Source organism: Sinocyclocheilus rhinocerous, unplaced genomic scaffold, assembly GCF_001515625.1.
Source record: "Sinocyclocheilus rhinocerous isolate Xijiao unplaced genomic scaffold, SAMN03320098_v1.1 scaffold366, whole genome shotgun sequence".
Classification (NCBI taxonomy): domain Eukaryota; kingdom Metazoa; phylum Chordata; class Actinopteri; order Cypriniformes; family Cyprinidae; genus Sinocyclocheilus; species Sinocyclocheilus rhinocerous.
In genome coordinates, this window is record NW_015660877.1 from 600,621 (window position 1) to 616,373 (window position 15,753).

Below are 15,753 nucleotides of genomic sequence, written 5' to 3' on the forward strand. Positions count from 1 at the left end.
GCATATCCATAAACTCATAGAAAATAACCAAAACAATCCAAGGTTTTTATTTAAAAAGTGACGTGACATGTGGCCAAGTATGGTGACCCATACTCGGAATTAGTGCTCTGCATTTATCCCATCCAAAGTGCACACACACAGCAGTGAACACACACACACACCGTGAACACACACCCGGAGCAGTGGGCAGCCATTTATGCTGCGGCGCCCGGGGAGCAGTTGGGGGTTCGGTGCCTTGCTCAAGGGCACCTCAGTCGTGGTATTGAAGGTGGGAGAGAGCGCTGCACATTCACTCCCCCCACCTACAATCCCTGCCGGTACGAGACTCGAACCCACAACCTTTAGGTTACGAGTCCGACTCTCTAACCATTAGGCCACGACTTTCCCACTGATACTGAGCGTGCATGGATGGCCATTAACCCGTTTTCTGTAATATTAAAACAATGCTGTAGACTCTAGAAAAAATTATTTGATTATTTATGGTTGGTTTATAGTACACTATAAGGACGGTTTCCTGCAGCAACCCATGGTTCAATGAGGTTTTATGGAGGAATATTCTGTGTACTTTATGTATAAAGTGGTGCTGGTGGGTTATCGGATGCAATCTTAAACCTTTAACCACTGTGATACCACCACCTACAGTAGAAGACAAACTCATTAGAACTTTTTTCAATGTCTGTAGCCGCAGTTACCGCTACATACACATCTGATATGCATAGGGTGCTTTAGCAATAGAGATAAATAATTTGTTCTACCACCCAGGAATGTTTTCCATTAAATGGCTTTGATTGATGTTATCCATATAGTAAAAGCTAAGCACTTCCTGGACTTACTGTTCATATCCAACATTTTGAAAATGACTTTGTGAGAACAACAGAATCCCTCCCAATCTTCAGGCTCAGAGTAAAGAATTTCAGTAATACTTTTATTAGTCGTATTTGGCCTTCTGTTGAGCTCTCAGTCTTGCATGAGGAAACCAGAGCTTTTTATAAGGACATCTGAGGAATGACTTGAATATTAATGCAAACAAAATTGTGTTTTTACTGGATAGCAGGCATGTAGTCTGGGTTGCATGATGACTGAGTTATGTTTGCTGTTATGTTTGTATCTTTAGACGATCCTTTGAACACAGAGACCTTGAATGGTCATGCAGCAGTGCCCAGTGGAGTTACTGAAAAGGTCAAAGTAGACATTGAAACACCAGAACTGGTCCCCGAAGAGAAACCAGACTTTGCAGCAGTGGCAGAGGACCCAGGAGGTACCGTTTTCTGTTTAGTCTCGCAAAATAAAGATGCTGAATCTTCAACATGAGTTTAACCGTATTACTAATCTCCTGTATCTTTTGATGTTTTAAGCTCAAGCCACTAATAAGTTAAATCATTCAGTCTAACTGGAGGGTCCTTTCATGGGTTTTACGGCATGCTCATGTTGTGGTCTTTAAGTTTCTTCACAACAGTTTGTTCACTGCATGAGCAAAGTGATCCATATTAAAATAGCTCTTTCAGTGTAATTTCTGCACATCACAGATCACACCATCCATATCATTGTGGCTGAACATTAGTAAAATCAACGCTTGTATTGTAAGAGCAAATGGACGGATAAAGACTGGCAGTAAGGATATAGTGTGTGGTGTTTATCTAGACTAGAGGAAGTTTGAGCAGCTTTGGAGCAGTGTTCAGTGAAATGAAATGAAGATGTGGTCAAGTTTTTAATAAACTGTACAAATGAAGTTATTTGTAGAGCAAGGACATTTCCTGAGATGGTTATTTCCAGAGTGTGTTTGGTTTTATTCACTGAGTTGTTTTCTCCATATGTGTCTTTAATGAATGTCTCTTGATCGTCTGAACCTCTGGCGAGATACCCTTGAGTGTCTAGATTTGGTTGATGGTACATTAAAACCATTTTTAATAATAACATCAAATGCTTTGTATTGAAACCATCCTTTTAGGTAATGGACATTATGTCATTTAGACTGACATCATTTTGGACATCATTTTTTCGGAGTTGTGGGCAGAAGTTGTGGCCACAGTCATAAGATGCGCAAGGGCAATGTCAAAACTGTATTTTTATAATTTCTGCCCCTTTAATGTTCTACAACAATTCTGTAATTGTTTCCACCACTTTTTCTCCCACAAATGAGTATATTTTACTCTTCACGGGGCTAATCTTGGAGAGGCCTTTGGCGATGGATTCACTAAAGCATTACACCGTTTGAGGCGTTTCCACCGTCCCTAAAAAAAATACCCATTATAAAATGCTTTTATAAAACAGTACCAACAGCTTAAGACCAATGTTTAATAAATAATAAACCAATTAAATTACTACTAATTATATATACACACATTACCATTCTAAATTTAAGGATTTGAAAGAATTCTTACCAAGGCTGCATGTGTTTGATAAAACATACAGTAAAAACAGTAATTTTGTGCAAAATTATTATTATAAAAATGAGAGTTTTGTTTTTAAATTATATATTTAAAATGTAATTTGACAACTGCTAATATTGTGAAATATAATACAAACTACTGTTTCCTATTTTACTATAATTTAAAATGTAATTTTGTCCTTTAATGTCAAAACTGAATTTTCAGTCTTCAGTGTCACATGATCATTCAGAGATCATTCTAATATGCTGATTTGCTGCTCAATCAATATTTCATATTATCAATGTTGAAAACAGATGTGCTTCTTAATATTTATTTGATTGAAACCGTAATACTTTTTTTCAGGATTCTTTAATGAATAAAGTTCAAAACAGCATTTATTTGAGAAATAAACCTTTGTAACATAACATTATAAATGTTTTCACTGGCTACGTTTACATGCAACCAAATAATCCGTTTGTAATCGGATTGACGGCTCAATCGGACTGAAAAACCTTCATGTAAACACCTTAATCGATCCGATTGAGCTCGATCGGAATGAAATTTCGATCGGATTGAAGGGGGGGGTGGTTTATTCCTTTTCTAATACGATTGAGAGTGCATGTAAACACTCGATCGGACTAAACCCCGAAACTGAAAGGACTGCGCATGTGCAACTTGTGACATATAAACACGCACATCAACCCGATCACTTTCTTTATGTAAACACTACATTCAGATTCATCAATCGGAATGAATTCAGTCCAAAAATTGTGCATGTAAACGTAGCCACTGTCACTTTTGATCGATTTAATGCATCATTGCTGAATAAAATGATGTCATAATGTATGACAATACTGTAGGCTGTTTAGTGTCACTACTTTAGTGCTGACACGATCAGAGCTTTGTTGCGAGGGTCTTCATGTTCAATAACAGTTTAGGGTGCTCTGATCCTCTGTGCTCCTGTAGAGAGGAAGGACAGCAAATGCAGCCCGCAGGCCAGTGAGTCAGCCGCTCCAAAAACCCCTACTAAAAAACATCAGGCCACACCCCAAAAACCCTCCGGTGAGGCCACAAGCACAGGCGTGAAGAAAGTGGGCCAAGCAGGGGGTAAAAAGGTAACCAAGAGCACCAATAAGCAGGTCTCCGCTCCTCCACCCAAACAAACCACACGAACTGCCGCTCGTGGCAATGGTAAGTGCACGTGTCAGTGATGTGAATAGAGCATCGTGCTTGCATGCGTGGTGAACAAGCTCTGCATGGAGAGGTCCTGTTTGCGTCTCTTTCCCCCTGACCGGTATCACTGGGAACCAACTTGGTCTATTGAGGAACATTTAGAAAAGGATCTATATGCATTATTTGAGAAAGGGAAATGCATAGTTTGCTAGACAGCTTTTTTTTTTTTAAGTTATATGGTTTAACTAGCTTGGGATTGGTATCCAGTCCACTACTGTGCAAAGTGACATCCTGACTCATTTGTGACCCAGTATGGCTTTCTTGTGTTGTTATTGTGCTTGCATTACATATCTGCTGTCTCATTGGTTAAACACATTATAATCTTTTATTGATGTTTGCCTTTGTCTGAATATAATGGTACAATAAATGTGTTGCATTTTGCATGTAACTGGGACTTTGTGCATGTACACCACCACACTCATGTAATAGTCTATAAACGGGCTTATTGTTCCACATTGTGCTATTCCTTTGTCCTTTTACCTATCCATTGTGTGTCTCTGGTGCAGCTCATCATTGGTGGCTTGAAAGCTTCCTCTTTTAACTGATAAAGCATTTATTTATTTAAATGAACTTTTTTTTTTAAAGCATATTGTTGTGTTTTATAGTTTTACAGCGTTTTGTACTTCCTGGCTCTTGTGAATGTTAAACTAAACTCTTATCTTTGGTCAGCAGTGACCTTCACATAGGAAGTTTGTTTTTAGTGGTGAACCTGCATGTGAACATACACCATATTATCTTTTTATCTTTTAGTTCTGTAATTATCTCTAAGTATCCAGGTTTTATTCTTAGAAAAACCATTTAAAATGCCATCATTGTTGTTGATGTGTCCATAAACTCATCATTTTAAGATCTCTAATTTCCTTCAATTTCTTCACAGCTAAACCTTCGAATCCTAAAAAAACTGCAGGCACATCCAAGAGTTCCTCTCAGGCCTCAGGACAATCTTCTTCATTGACCAGCTCGAAGACCCCAAAGAACAACAGCTTAGAAGCGCAACCCAAGTCTGCCAAGAAAACCGAACCTTCTAGGTCACCACGGCCCCCTTCCAAAACCTCATCTGAGACCACGGAAAGCTCTTCTAAAAGGGACCAAAAGAAAAAAGAAGTGACCTCCAATATTGACAAGGCTAAGGAGACATCTCTGAATGGGAAGGGTGCCAGTCATCTCTCGGAGTCGTCTGCAGAGAAGCACAAAAAGCAACCCTATGTTAACCAAACCACAGAGGAAACGTCCTTCGCTGGATCTTCAAATGGACTTTCTTCAGACACTTTAGGGCAGCCTGTGAGCACAGAGAGTGAAACCGAGAAAGAGAGGGCAGTGGCAGACCAGACACAGAGGTCAGTTTACATGTGTTGGCATTTTTCATGTGAATGTTTAGTATCACTTTGTAAATTCTGTATTTCCTCTAATGTTGTGCTGTTGATTTAGATTATACAACACATTCATGTCTGTGTGCCATGTGCTCTTACTCTATATTTCCCCTAAAGGTAAAACTATTGTTGCAGTTGAGTCATGCTCCGTGTCGTCCTCCAATCAAATGTCTAATAGATTGGGATAAACTTGCACAACAATGTGCACTACTGGTCAAACGTATGGGGTCAAGACTACATTCATTTGATCAAAAATACAGTTAAAACATTACTCTTTTCTATTTTAAATGTATTTTAAAATGTATTTTGTTCCTGTGATAACAAAGCTGTATTTTCAGCATCATTATTAGCCTTCAGTGTCACATGATCCTTCAGAAATTATTCAAATATGCTGATATTGAGATCCCAATTCGTCGGTCACGACGTGACTCGTAGTGACCGACTGAAAGGGAACCATGATACTTTTTTCAGTGTTCTTTGATGAATAGAAAGTTCAAAAGAACAGCGTTTATTTAAAATACAATGTTTTTATAAAAATGTAAAAGTATTTACTGTTGCTTTTGATCAATTTAATATGTCGTTGTTGAATAAAAATATTAATTTCTTTTGAAAAACACCCATACTGACCCTGAACTTATGACCAGTAGTGTAATTCTTTCTGCTACGTAAAGAATTGTTCTTTTTTTTTAGTTGTACTGTTTATTCATCGTTTTCCAAAATGGTTTTGTAATCAGTATTTGATGAGACATCAAATAGACCTTGATCTTGTAACTTGCGTGACAGGAAATGTGGCTAGTGATAAAGTTGTAGTAATATAGTGAGTTGTCTAGTACATTATCACATGATAGTGTATAATCAAATTTTTAGCTAGACCTACAGCATTACAGCAAAACAACCGCACTGAAGGGCTTGCATGATGATGAATCAGGGTGTATGTAGGACAATTTGTCAAACTTGTGCTACTTGTGTGTAAAAAAACAAAAACAAAGTGTGATCACTGAAGTGCAGCGATCAACTCTGTTGCTCACCTCACATATGAAGTGGCTGTTTCTTAAAGGCACAGCAGACAAAAACAAACCATTTTTCTCAAAGCGTCAGAGAAAGGGTAGAAAATGGCCATGAAAAACTAAATTATGACTTTTGGCACAGACAAAACTTTACTCCATTTCTAAATAAACCTCCGGGAAAATGAATGATGTATGATCCATTTAATGTCTTGAATAATGTCATTAAATGACATTATAAACCACATTTAATGTCATTTGATTATGTAAACTGATTATTATATCTGCGCATTCCAATGAATGTTTCAGCTAGACTAAATGAGTATTTTGCTTTGCCTTTTGTAGAATTGTTGGGACTGATGCAGGGGAGAGAAATCAAACCGTCAATGTTGAAAGTCCAGACGTGACTATCATTCCTGACTCCATTCGAGAAAACCAGGCAAACGACTCCGATTCAGACGGACCTATACTCTACAAGGATGATGAAGAGGAGGATGAGGATGATGAGTATACATCTAGTATGTGTTCAAAGTCTGGTTTGTGTTTTTAGATCCCAACCCCTTTTTTTCTCTGTATGTTCTGTCACTAAAGGCATTTAAAAAGAGCTCAATTTTGTAACTGAAAGGCCTTAAGTATGCAGCTCTTCTGCATATGAATTTAGAGTATTCTAGTAAAGGTGTGTCTTCAGCCTAATGTTTATGTATAAACAACACAACAGTAAAGATTGATATATTTCCAAGAAGTTACATTCTTGGTATCTGCATTTTAGAATTTTCTCTTGGATCACAGCTTTGCCAAAATTCTTTGAAGCTACAAGCCTTTAGTTTGTCAAACTGGAAAAACATGCTGTGTCTAGTCAGCATTGCTTTCTGACATGCCGGTTACTCTGCAGTCTCTGCTGCCAGTGCACTATGCACAATACATTTCTGCAAAGACTGACGCCTGTTTCTCGTTTTCTGTTCTTTCCACACTGCAATCTGAAGATGCTTCACTGGTGTCAGAATGCAAATATGTTTTAAAGTTTTTTTTCTAGGGTTGCACTGGTACTAATGTACTGTCCAGTGCAGGTGAGCCAATAATAATTTTCGTATCATGGCTGATAACTAATGAATGGCAGATATTGAAATTATTTACCATTTTGTCTAAATAACTGAAAAATAAAACACACACACAAAACCTTAAAATTAAAATGCTGCAAGTGAATATAAAAAAAGTGTGATTTTAAGAAAAGAAAAATACATTTATAGTGTTAGATAATTTGTTTTTAAAATTAACTTTAAAGGGATAGTTCATCCAAAATTACTCAACCTCATGTCGTTCCAAACCTGTATTAGTTTCTTTATGTTGAACATAAAATAAGGTCATTTAAAGAATGCCGGTAATCAAAGAGTTGAGGGTCCTCATTGACTTCCATAGTATTTCATCCAGTCAGAGGGGACCAACAACTTTGGTTCTTCAAAACTCTTCAAAATGTCGTCTTTTGTGTTCAACATAAGAAAGCAACTTATACAGGTTTGGAAAGACATGAGGGTGAGTAAATCATTTTGGGTGAACTATTCCTTTAAGTGAGTGTAATTTTTACATTTAGATTACATTTGCTATCATCAACAATCAATCGCAATTAAATATCACAAACTCAGCCATTATATACAAATATATATCCATCAACCTGTAATGATACATTAAAAATTGCTCTAATATTGGCTAATAACCAATATGGTACCAATATATCATGCATAGTTTGTTATTAATTTTTCTGTTTGTAGGCTCACTTGCCAGCAAAATTCGCCGCAAGGACACACTTGCCATCAGACTTGGTAACAGGCCCAGCAAGAAGGAGCTAGAAGAGAAGAACATTCTCCCACGGACCTCAGAGACGGAGCGTCAGGAGCTATGGCAGCAGATTGGCTGTAAACTAGTCAGGTACATTAAACTATGCTGTTCTGTATTGCTAAAATGTTTTGGACACTAACATTGACAGTATATTGATTATTATAAATTGACAGTCAAAAGTTTGGATACACCTGACTGAATTGTTGTTTCTTGTATTTCTTGTATTTTTGTTTTTTCTTGTATTTTGTATTTTCTGTATTTTTGTTAACCGAAATTTTTGTTTCTGGTAACCTTGAATTTTTTCAGAAGTATAAATTGGGCCTGTTTTTTCCTTTACAAAACACAGTCTATATATTAATTAATAGTCTTTGTGGTTTCCCCAGACTGATTCTTGTTTTCTCCTCCCATAGACGGCTGAGCCAAAGGCCCACCACAGAAGAGCTTGAACAGAGAAATATTCTGAAACGTATGTCTCCTCTGTCACGATCTCATTTACATAGTCTGTAGACAGTTGCTTTGTTTTGGATGCCCAGGGCTGACCGAAATTTTTGTTTCTGGTAACCTTGAATTTTTTCAGAAGTATAAATTGGGCCTGTTTTTTCCTTTACAAAACACAGTCTATATATTCATTAATAGTCTTTGTGGTTTCCCCAGACTGATTCTTGTTTTCTCCTCCCATAGACGGCTGAGCCAAAGGCCCACCACAGAAGAGCTTGAACAGAGAAATATTCTGAAACGTATGTCTCCTCTGTCACGATCTCATTTACATAGTCTGTAGACAGTTGCTTTGTTTTGGATGCCCAGGGCTTTAATGTTTGTTCTTGCTTATTGCTGCCTCTGATGCTGGAGAGGCGTTCACTGAGTCACAGGCATCGCTGTGTCGTCTCAATTCCTGTGTCGTTCTGCCTTTTCTATTGCCTTGGTTTTATGTGATATAATTGATGAAGCCTAGGAATGTGATGAAGGAGCTCTGCTCTAACAAGCTGTAAGTCATATGCTGACAAATAGGAAGGTGTAAGCTAAGCAATTCAACAAAGAGTTGCCTAAAGCTTGCGATGCTTACCTGAGATATAATGAATCTTCCCAGAAAATATCCCTTAGAGGGCTTGAATGTCCCAAATTTAGAGTTATAATATATAAACAAGTCATTATTATTGTTTCCTGAACTGAGGTACATTATTAAATAAGATATAGATAAGTGAAGATATCATAAGAAGTATAGTGTCAATTAGAATTTTTAGGTTGTCTTATAAATAGAAAAATAAAAGTAGGTACATAATTGTTGCATAACGTCACGACAACAGCAGGACCAATTAAATCAAGAGGTCAGTGTAGGATAGATGAGACCCCAAGCGATTCTCATGGTCCCATGGCAAATTCAGTATTTGGCCAATTTTACACAATTACATTTTGAACTCATCACTGACCATGCTTTGATTCTAGACTATCACTTAATGTTATGTTCCGCTGACTTTCACTGTACTATGATCGCTTTCTGACAAGAAAGACTAAAAATCTGCATTGTCAGATCGATGTCAGTTAGTCTTTAGTGACCTTGGTTTGTTTTAAAGTTTTATTCACAGTTTTACAATAATTGTCAAATGATGTGTTTGAATTTCAGAGCAAATATTGGTCACTGGATAGGATAAAAACTGAACATTGATGATAAAAATCATTCTTGTGTCCCTTTAGAGAAAAATGAGGACGAAGAACAAGAGGCCAAGCAGGAGATTAAAAGAAGGCTATCCCGAAAGGTACAACCTTCTGCAGTCTGCTAGACAAGTCAGATTATCATCATTTGTTGAATCGGTCAGAAATATGACAAAATCATAATTATTGCAAAGTCACAATTCTAAAATAATGGACAAACATTTCCTGTCATAATTGACTAAGTATCTCATAATTTTGACGACTTATGTGATAATTATGATTTCTCAAAGCAATGTGGAAAAAATGGGCTTCCATAGAAATTAGAAATGCCAGATATTAAAACATTACAGGTATAAGTTAAATGTATTGCTCTAATTTCAAATAACTCATAACCTGTTACTTTAGCATAATGCTGAAAGAAGTAATGAATCATCATGAATCAAAATCATTGCCGTGACATAATCTAGTGGAAAATAGTGGATTGTGGCGCCATCTGCTGGCCTTACAAGGAAGTAAAATAAAATATATAATATGTGCCAAGAGACTAGTAGCTCAATGCGTAACTTTAATAGATACTAATTGATATTTTGATTATGTGCTTGTACTTGAATTTATTTAATATTTTTTGACGTTCCTCTGCTATTGTGAAATTAGATTAAAGAGTTAATTTGGTTGTGTCTGCAACCCACTTGCTAACTCCTAATTACAATGGGTGAGGTGTAGTGGGGAATATAAAGAGTTTTATATTCCTGACATGTTGTAAGAGTGGTGGCTGGAAGTCTGACTGTTTTAATTATGGCCTTCTAATTTAGTTTGCTGCTAATGTCCTATATTATGGAGAGAATTAGGGCAGAGGATGTAATCGGGCGGATAGGCCAGATCTATAAGATGGTTCAATAGTTACAGAGATTTTCTCAAAACTGACCAATTCGAGCAGAAACTGCAATAATGGACAATTCTTTTCAGACAAATGACTGCAGGTATAGAAACCATCTCTAAATATTTTCACTTGTAAAGTCGGTCACATCCAACCTGCTTCATTATCAAAGAAGAAATGTAGTTTGACATTCATTGTTTCACTTACATAAGCTATTACTTAGGCTAGAAGGAACATGTTTAACTCCTATTAAAGGTGACTGCACACACGTTAAAAGGTGACTCGAGGAATTGCTCTGTGTTTGTAGCTCAGCGTCCGGCCTACAGTTGCAGAGCTGGTGGCCCGTAGAATTTTGCGCTTCAATGAATATGTGGAGGTCACAGAAGCAAAAGACTATGATCGCCGTGCTGACAAGCCCTGGACCAAGTTAACCCCTGCAGACAAAGTAAGCCGTTCCTCTCTCTTACTGTTGCTTTACATTGTGCATGCTGTGCTGTAGAGAACTCTGAAGATGCACCTCACAAATGCCACACATGCACATACACCATGCCAACTGTTGGAAGTGTGTGTGTATATTTTATTTTTGGAATATATATTTTAATTCTGTTTTTAAAGACAACGGGAATCATAAACTAATTCAAATCGCTTATTTAAATTAAAAGATCTTCTAGATCATTTTAGATATTTCAGAGCACAAATGCTTTAATGGTTCTCCCAAAATGGGAGTAATTCAGTCTAAACAAAAATGAAAACTCATGTAATTCTAAACCTGTTTCCTGCTGTTATTTCTTGTTGAACACAGGAAATCATTTGGATTTATAGCGTTTTTATAAGACTTTTTTCAGCACTTTGACAGGCTCTGGTATTGTTTTATGGACAAAAGTTATGTGCTCCAAAGTAAATAATGACACATTTTCATTCTATACAACCATTCCTTTATTATGTATAATTAAATAAACAGGATAAATAGTCATTACCTATCTATATTGTTATATATCAACTCTGTAAGTGTCCCTCTTGTATAATTTGGAGAAGAGTAAATCTGGATAGTGTGATCAATAATGTAAGTTATTTTACATTTTATTACTTTTGTATGGTCACAGATGCCACCTACTGGGCATGTGACTTGTGCATTAAAATATGGTAATTAACAACAGTTCAAATACTTGTCAGTAGTTCATGAAAATGAAGAGTGCTGTTTTAATGAACATTATATTAACATACTATAATTATGAATAAATACATTTCAAATAAATGCTGCACTTTTGAACTTAATATTCAACAGAGAACACTGCAAAAAATGTGTCATGGTTTCCTCAAAATATTCAACATTGATAATAATAAGAAATGTTTCATAAGCACCAAATCAGCATATTAGAATGATTTCTAATAGGATTGTGTGACACTGAAGACTGGAGTAATAACTGCTGAAAATTTTGCTTTGCCATCACAGGAATAAATTACATTTTGAAATGCATTCAAACAGAAAACTGTTATTTTAAATTGTAGTAATATTTCACAATATTTTGATCAAATAAATGTAGCTTTGGTGAGCGTAAGAAATTTCTTTAACTGATCGTAAACTTTTAAATAATTTTTCATTTTGCGTCGTTTCCAAAAGTGTTTAATTTTACAAACTCTCAGTTGTCATTGTCACGAATGACCTTTCTTTTTTTCTTGTCACAGGCTGCTATACGTAAAGAACTTAATGAATTTAAAAGCAAAGAAATGGAAGTCCATGAAGAAAGCAAACAGTTTACCAGGTACGTTTGTGTGCTAGCGGCCGGATCAAAGGAGGATGAATTTAAACCTTTGTGGGAGACGAGTAAAGCACTGAATAGACATTACAGAAGGTCTTCAGTCAGTATAACGTTTTATTTCCATAATAATTGAACATTAGCCTTTCACTGACCTACAGTCCACTGCAGTTCATTTTTCAATACGACTTTGTCAGTCTGTCAAGGTAGAAATGGGCCGTTCCCACAGTAAACATTCTTGAAGTCCTAAAGTATGTTGTGAGCATGATGGGAGTAATCCTGAAATACAGTGAAAAGTCCCATGGTGGGAGGTGATTGTCTCGTGTCTATCATCAGTCGTTCTGCAGATCTCCTGGAATGGGTCAAACTGCTGTAAATGCATAGACAAAGTGGAATTACTTTGCATCTCTTATGTATTAGACATCTGTCAGTATGTATCTGGCACCGTTCTTTATCTGTCAAGTGGCGTGTTAATAGACTTGCTAGTGATAAAAAGATGCCATCAGCTGCTCTTTCCACTGCCTCGTTTCCTCTAAATATTGCTCCGATCTGTTCTGCGTCCCGTCTGCTGGCATCGCTGCTAAACTAGCGTCTGCTCTCTCTGTTTTGTGGCAGGTTTCATCGGCCCTGAGGCGGTGCCTGGTTGTGGGGGTTCTGGATAGCTGCTAACTCGAGGCTCTCTCTTCCTGTCTCTTCGCCATGCTTCCTGCCGAGAGGCTAACAGACTGGCTCCCTGCGGCAGCCGGCTCTTCTCTGGCATCGGCTGTACTTTGGTTCTTGCTTTCAGCCACTAGAGGGCTACGGCGCGGCTAAAGATAGGCCTGGGATGCCATTGCGAACCGAAACGGAAAGAGAGGGTCCTTCAAACAAGATAAAGCAATGCAATGGTTCTGACACGTTTTTTTTTTCTTTTCATATCTGTAATGTTTTTGCACACACTAAGGACAAGACTTGCACTCTTTTAATTTAAAGTGTCCCTGATATTCTCTCAAGGTTAAGCACAGCAGTGTGAAAACATTGAAGCGCGTGCAGTGACTCATCAGTGGCTCGCATTGTTGCTGCGTGCAGCTCAGAGGATTTTTGTGTGTGTTTTGTTTTGTATATATTCCATATTTCTTGCAGTATTCATGCAGAGTCCAGTAATATCAATGAATATCCGTGCATGTGAAAAAAAAAAAAAAAATTTTTATAAGACTCATGTATCTGGTCCAGTGTATATTACATGGATATTGAGGTCTATTTGGGCATCGTGATGTCCAGATTTATTACTGCCATTATTCGTCTGTATCCAGATCAATACATCCTGAATATAATAGAATGTAATCAGATTTAAGTTGTGCCTTGACAGTGTTGTTGTTTTTTCCTCAAAAAAAAAAAAAAAAACATTTTATAAGACTCATGTATCTGGTCCAGTGTATATTACATGGATATTGAGGTTTATTTGGGCATCGTGATGTCCAGATTTATTACTGCCATTATTCGTCTGTATCCAGATCAATACATCCTGAATATAATAGAATGTAATCAGATTTAAGTTGTGCCTTGACAGTGTTGTTGTTTTTTCCTCAAAAAAGTCTGATTACTTGATATATATATGGTCATATTGTAACATATCTGTAACTTCTGTTCAGGAAGAGACTATCATCATATGTTTATGATACAATTCATGTTCATTTACCTTGTATTTTAGTTTCCCCCACATTATTTCCCAAAGTTCCAGCTAGCATCTCATTGATTTGGCTTTTAAGTTGTACATAAATTTGGTGGGTTTTATTGAGTACAGTGGTGTCGACCATATACAAGATGTGGCAAGCTATATAATGTAGTGAACCAGTAGTTTTAACTTAAATCGGAAAGGGCTTCTAGTCCATTCTTTTAGTCCATTATAGAATGTGTCTGTATTGCATTATTGCACATTTTGGTGCTCTATATAATATATGATTGTATGTCACAGGCAGAATTTGCTGGACGCTCCCTCATGTCCAGCTTTGAGGTGGTTGTTGTTGTTGTTTTTTGTTCATGTAGTTAGAAATTGGGGAAACTTAAATTATTTCAAATCAATTGTACAGTCTGTATATGATATATGTGAATACATCTAGTATATTGCAGTATGTTGGCTTGGTTTCTTTCTCATTTAAAGATTAACTTGCATTTATCATCTATGTTTTATTTAGTTATTTAGGTCATCAAACTTTCAAGTGTACATAAGAGAAACCCCCTCAGTCACTACTGGACAATTTTATTATATATATAATACTATACAACATTGATGCAGGTTTCAGTGCTGTTTAATCAAGGAAAACCCGTTAAGATGATTTTATTAAATGGATTAGTGGAGTATTGATTAGTACACATCTGAATTTCATAGTCCCTCGAGTTCCTATTTAAAGTTTGTCTATACTTCATGTTTTAAAGCAGAAAACAAATAGAATCTTTCTAATTAAATTTTTTTTTCTTCAGTGTTTCAGTGATTTTTATAATGAAATGGAACACTGACAGATATCTGTCAGTGAGAATTGTGTGGTTGTTCTTTTACCAAAATGCATATCTTGAATATATAGAGCATACACATAATCTTGAAATCATGTACATTTTGTGTGTGTGTGTGTGTATCTATGAAAATGTAAATGATTTCAAGCTATAAAATCAAAACATTGCTAGTATCCTTTGTTTCCTGTCCAATTATCTCTATTACATCTAAATGGTCTCAAATCACTGTTGCCTTCGTTTGGTATTGTGCTTAATGAAGATAATGGGCTGAGAATCCAAGCATCATGAGTGCACTTGTTTTACATAATGTTTGGGCAACGAATGAAAGGACACAAGGACATCTGGCTGGTTTTATTTCATGGTGCCGTCAACTACAGAACTGATTCTAGTAAAACAAAGCCAAAGAATTCCTAATGAAATGAGCAGGATTCATTATGATCTTTGATTCTTTATTAAGCAGAGAGCATAAATGTCATTATTCAGGTTTTGTAAGAATTTTAACATTCATATTGTATGATTTGGAAACATTTTCCAGACATTTTATGCTGTAGATATTGAATAATTATGACCATACACATTTTATTCTATATACTTCTACAAGCTAAAAGGCAGGCTAGGTATTTTTTAGGTGAAGATCCATTTTAAAATAAGCTACTTTTATTGTAGGTGTACTGGTTCCTACAGTAGGCCCACATTATCCTGCAGTGGCCAGACATAGATTTTAAGTCGAAATAATTGTATTAACATGTCATTATTGTAAATGATCAATCAGACGCTAGCTGTTATTGTAAATACTGGATGGCATCCAGGAAATCTTTGTGCGTAAGAGAGCTAAACGAGTCAGCTGTACTCTTGAACTGTTTTCCCATTGACGCACGGCACAGTCATGTATTGTATATCATTGGGGCATCGTCTTAATATTGACATATGAGTTTGTGCTCTAACTGTGGATCTGTAATGATCCATCTACAAGTCATCCATAAGCCGCCTTTGATTTTGTGGCACATGTTAGATGTACAGTAAACCACACATACAATAGACAGTCAGCCTATTTCTTGTATGAGGAACTGCTATGCATACACATACAGAGCAAATATTGTATATGTCGGCGGGTCACACCTTTCCCATCAAGCCCTTTTAGACATAACCGGTGCTGTCGTCACAGGCGCC

General features: G+C 36.6%; 1 protein-coding gene across 4 annotated transcripts in view; it reads left to right on the plus strand.

Moving 5' to 3' along the window:
• Nucleotides 1-13,449, plus strand: part of LOC107725481 (phosphatase and actin regulator 2) — a 39,264-nt gene extending 25,815 nt beyond the window's left edge. For 3 of the 4 annotated variants that reach the window (XM_016534749.1, XM_016534748.1, XM_016534750.1), the window contains 10 exons: nt 1,115-1,258; nt 3,336-3,560; nt 4,480-4,939; nt 6,322-6,494; nt 7,743-7,899; nt 8,220-8,275; nt 9,502-9,563; nt 10,644-10,781; nt 12,023-12,099; nt 12,709-13,449. In XM_016534749.1, the coding sequence (XP_016390235.1) occupies nt 1,115-1,258; nt 3,336-3,560; nt 4,480-4,939; nt 6,322-6,494; nt 7,743-7,899; nt 8,220-8,275; nt 9,502-9,563; nt 10,644-10,781; nt 12,023-12,099; nt 12,709-12,724 (1,508 nt within the window). In that variant the 3' untranslated portion in view covers nt 12,725-13,449. The remainder of the gene's footprint in view (nt 1-1,114; nt 1,259-3,335; nt 3,561-4,479; nt 4,940-6,321; nt 6,495-7,742; nt 7,900-8,219; nt 8,276-9,501; nt 9,564-10,643; nt 10,782-12,022; nt 12,100-12,708) is intronic. The other variant, XM_016534751.1, reaches the window with a different exon arrangement.
• The last annotated feature ends 2,304 nt before the right edge of the window (nt 13,450-15,753 follow it).